Below are 5,000 nucleotides of genomic sequence, written 5' to 3' on the forward strand. Positions count from 1 at the left end.
ACGGGCTGTTCACACGTCTGTGTTAACTCTCAGGATACTGAATAGTGCGGATATTTTGATCAGGAATCGGACTCAACGCAGCTCCTAAAAACTTCTAAATGTCACCCAGCTGTGGCATTGATGACGGCAAGCTCGTCCAAGGTCGTCGGGTTTTAGACTTCACTACGCGGCGCTGTCACATGAATTAATGATTACTTTATTCCTCGAGATTGGGAGGCAGACGCTCACGCTGATGGAGCACTCTCCCGTCCTTCCTCCCATAGCCTCTCTCATATCATTTCTTCCTCCCCTCTCCTCTCCTCCTCTCCTCTCAATCCCGCCACATGAGAGAAATGAATTATTGAACACTCCCAGAGCCTAAATGTCACACTGGGGAAAACAGTTTGCCAAGGTTTGGTAATTAGACTTTCATTGTTTGTGTGAGAGCAGGCGCTTGGAGGCGGTGTGGGGGAGCCGTGTTCTACAGGCTCAGCGGAGCCTCCAGACTTTGGGGCCGAACAGGGCGGTGAATGGTTCTGCTGTGTTTGCAGTTAATATGCCACACTGATGCGTTCGTGCGTGTACACCAGAGTGCAGCTAAGAGAAGGTGACAAGCCTCTTCCTTAGTACACACACAGGTGGTGTGTGTGTGTCTGCACGCATGTGTGATCACTGAGTGTAGCTGTCTGATTGTGCTGTGCCTCTATAATTACGGTAACTAATTGTTTTTGTTTTTTTGTCATACTGACAGCACAGAGTTACAATACATAAATAAGCCATCCAATATGTCACATTTTGTGTTTTTATGGGCATTAGCGTCCTGTATATGAGAGTTTTTGTTTATTTGTGGTTTCTAGGTCCTGACTGCTGTGTTCTGTGGAGAAACATGAGCCTGGACTTGTGATAGTGGGTAGAGGAGAACAGGGACTCTCATATGAGACTCCCTTTCCTCACTTTCTCTCTGTCAGTGGGCATTACGTCTCATCAGCTGGTATCTTACAAGGAACATTACTGCCCAAGTAAAGTAACGTGAATGATCCTTATCATTAATGTTTCAAATATAAACCAAGCCCATGGGAAGAAAGAAGAGGAGGTAGAAGAATGGTGTGCAGTTTTCATGTCTCGCAGCACTAGTGCAGACACAGGGGCGTGACGAGCAGGTTCTCCAGAACCCAACTCAGCAAGGTTGTGGCCGTTTTCTTATAGAGTCCTTCACCTAAGCAAGTTGAGTTTGGGGGCATGTGGTAGCTGTAGTGCAGTGTGATCTCTTTGGCCAGACCGGTTTCTCGGGTTCTAGGTTGGCCTGTGTCAGGCAGTCTCTCAGGTTCTAGGTTGACCTGTGTCAGGCAGTCTCTCAGGTTCTAGGTTGGTGGCCTGTGTCAGGCAGTCTCTCAGGTTCTAGGTTGGCCTGTGTCAGGCAGTCTCTCAGGTTCTAGGTTGGCCTGTGTCAGGCAGTCTCTCAGGTTCTAGGTTGACCTGTGTCAGGCAGTCTCTCAGGTTCTAGGTTGGCCTGTGTCAGGTAGTGTCCATGGTCCATGCCGACACACTGAGTCCATACATTACCCAGGTTTATCCAGGCTTCAGGGATCAGGTCTCTGTAATTGTCAGGCTGTCCTTTGAAATGAGCCCTGTGCCATTCATGCTAGCTGCAAGCCTCATTAACACTCTGTCACTGTTGTATGTTTATATTTTAGTGCCAAAGCAACATTTGTTTTCTTTTTGGCAATTTCTGTTCAATGTGAGTTTCTCTCTCTCTCTCTCTCTCTCTCTCTTCTCTCTCTCTCTCTCTCTCTCTCTCTCTCTCCCCCTCTCTCTCTCTGTCTCCATCTCTTTCTCTCTCCATCTCTCTTGCCATCTCTCTCTCCCTCTCTCTCTCTCTCCATCTCTCTCCATCTCCCTCTCCCTCTCTCTCCCCTCTCTCTCTCTCTCTCTTCTCTCTCTCCCTCTCTCTCCCCTCTCTCTCCATCTCCCTCTCCCTCTCTCCCCTCTCTCTCTCCCCCTCTCTCTCTCTCCCAATCTCTCTCTCTCTCTATCTCCCTCTCTCTCCCCTCTCTCTCCATCTCCCTCTCTCTCCCCTCTCTCTCTCTCCCCCCCTCTCTCTCTCTCTCTCTCTCCTCTCTCATCTCTCTCCATCTCCCTCTCCTCTCTCTCCCCTCTCTCTCTCTCTCTCTCTCCCCTCTCTCTCCATCTCCCCTCTCTCTCTCCCCTCTCTCTCTCTCTCTCTCTCTCTCTCTCTCCGTCTCTCCCCTCTCTCTCCATCTCTCTCTCCCTCTCTCTCCTCTCTATCTCTCTCTCTCTCTCTCTCTCTCTCTCTCCCCTCTATCTCTCTCTCTCTCTCTCTCTCTCTCTCTGTCTCCTGTCACTCTTTTGGTATCCCTTTGTGATGTCGGGTGATAGTGTAATGGTAACTTGCTGATGATGAGCTCTCTGTGCCGCTATCATTCTCTGATCACACACAGCCATTAGTGCACCAGCTGTCTGCAACAGTGAGTGAGTATAGGTATATCTGAGGGGAGGAGCGGAGGGTACACTATATGGACAAATGTGGATACCCCTCCTAATTATTGAGTTCAGGTCTTTTAGCAACCCAAGATGGTGAAAGGTGTATAAACTCAAACACAGTCATGACATCTCCTTAGACAAACCGTGGCAGTAGGAATGGGTCTCACGGGAGCTCTGTCTGGAACCGGAAGTGTTTATTATTGTGAGTCAGACACATGTAGGAGTGACACCAGCTCAGCCAGGAAGCAGTAGACCAGACACACTTGCAGAGCAGCACGCTGAAGAAGTGCATCGCCTGTCCTGCATGCCGTCACTCGCCAGCATCAGCACAGAGGGAGCGTCGTCAAGTGGGTTTGTGTGGCTAAGCATCTGCACACGGGAGAAATGGCCAATCTGGGTTCAGTGGGCGCCACCTACTGGAATGCACACTGCCAGAGTTTGGTGGAGGAGGACTAACGGTCTGGGGCTGGTCTTTAGGGTTTGGGATAAGCCCCTTATTTCCAGTGATGGAAAATGTTTAATGCTACAGCATACAAAGTTGTGGCAACTCAACTTGTAGAAGTTGTGCACAAAGTGAGCTCCATGAAGACATCAGTGTCAGTGGCCTGCACAGAGCCCTGACCTCAACCCCACCGGACACCTGCACTGACCGGCCTTCTCGTCCAGCATCGGCCTGACCTCACAAAATGCCCTTTGACTGAATGGACACAAATTCTCAGACACACTATAAAATCTTAGTGAAAGTCTTGGGGAAATGTTCCCAGAACTATTGTCCACATACTTTTGGTTATATAGTGTATGATTGTATGTCTGTGTGTTTTCATGTCCTGTCTAGATTGAAAAAAACAAAAACACAAGGCAACCTTCAACAAAAGCTAAATTTTATTTTTGACAAGGGCTACACTGTAAGGTCAGAAATGCTCCTTTGTCTTCCTGTGGTTAAAGGTGAGGCTTAGGGTTAGAACATATTTACTATAGGTAGGTGTATGACATCGTGTGTGTGTGTGTGTGTCTGAGAGAGAGAGAGAGAGACAGTGTATGTGTGTGCGTGTGTATGTGTGTGTGAGTGTGCGTGTGTGCGTGCGTGTGTGTGTGTGCGCGCGTGCGTGTGTGTGCGCGTGCGTGTGTGTGTGTGCGCGCGTGTGTGTGTGTGTGCGCGCGTGTGTGTGTATGTGTGCGTGTGTGTGCCTGTGCGTGTGTGTGCATGGTGTGCACGTGTGTGTGTGTCCGTGTGCGTGTGTGTGCACCCGTGTGTGTGTGTGCGTGTGTGTGAGTGTGGTCTCTGAGAGAGAGAGAGAGAGAGAGAGAGAGACAGTGTATGTGTGTGCGTGTGTATGTGTGTGTGTGTGCGTGTGTGTGTGTGCGTGTGTGTGTGCGTGTGTGTGTGTGTGTGTGCGTGTGTGTGCGTGTGTGTGTGTGCGTGTGTGCATGTGTGTGTGTTTGGGCTGGCTTTGCTGTAATGTAAAGAGGATTATTCTTATCAGGTGGGGCTTACTGCTGTGGAGGGCCTGCAAATGCTAATACCCATCCTCACAGTATTTTCCTTAAGGAGGGGTTATCTCTGCTGCAGGAACAGCAGGCCACACACGCACACACACGCACGCGCACACATAAACACACGCGCACACACGCATGCGCGCGCACGCACACACACATGCGCGCGCATACACACATACACACACACGCACGCGCACACATAAACACACGCGCACACACACATGCGCGCGCACGCACACACACATACACACACACGCACGCGCACACATAAACACACGCACACACACATGCGCGCGCACGCACACACACATACACACACATGCGCGCACATACACACATACACACACATGCGCATGCACACACGCGCACACACACGCACACACACACACGCACACACACACACACACACACATAAATAAATAAATATTCTCTTGTTGTACGTTCAGTTTCCTAATATGCTGTCCTCCCTTCCCTCCATTCCTGTCTTCTCCGCTCAGATTCCCTGAACACGAGGAACCGTCAGGTGATCTGCACCACGCTGAAGGTGCTGCAGCACCTGGTGGTGTCGGGTGAGATGGTGGGTGAGGCCCTGGTGTGTACTACAGACAGATCCCCCCATCCTCAACATCTTCAAGAACATGAACAGTGAGTACTAGCACACGCAGGCCACAACAACACGTTATAGCACACCACACACCGGGGCCACAGCATAGCATCAAACAACACAAAACAAGATAGCACATAGCATATTAACATAGCAGAGCATTAAACAATGCAGAATAAAACATTATAGCACAGCACAGTATTAAACCAACACAACGCATTACTATAGGCCAGCACAGCATCAAACAACACAAACACCAAAAACACGTACAGACCCATACCTCCACAGCACAGTACAGCACAGACACACACCTTCATACCTCCACAGCACAGTACAGCACAGACACACACCTTCATACCTCCACAGCACAGTACAGCACAGACACACACCTTCATACCTCCACAGCACAGTACAGCAC

At 49.8% G+C, this 5,000-nt stretch overlaps 1 protein-coding gene across 1 annotated transcript in view; it reads left to right on the plus strand.

Moving 5' to 3' along the window:
* Positions 1 to 5,000, plus strand: part of pacrg (PARK2 co-regulated) — a 78,871-nt gene that overhangs the window by 38,727 nt on the left and 35,144 nt on the right. Inside the window, 3 exon segments of the mRNA XM_035533013.1 lie at positions 4,476 to 4,571; positions 4,574 to 4,588; positions 4,591 to 4,623. Coding sequence (XP_035388906.1) covers positions 4,476 to 4,571; positions 4,574 to 4,588; positions 4,591 to 4,623 — 144 coding nt within the window.

This window comes from Electrophorus electricus, chromosome 13 (genome assembly GCF_013358815.1).
Source record: "Electrophorus electricus isolate fEleEle1 chromosome 13, fEleEle1.pri, whole genome shotgun sequence".
Lineage (NCBI taxonomy): Eukaryota > Metazoa > Chordata > Actinopteri > Gymnotiformes > Gymnotidae > Electrophorus > Electrophorus electricus.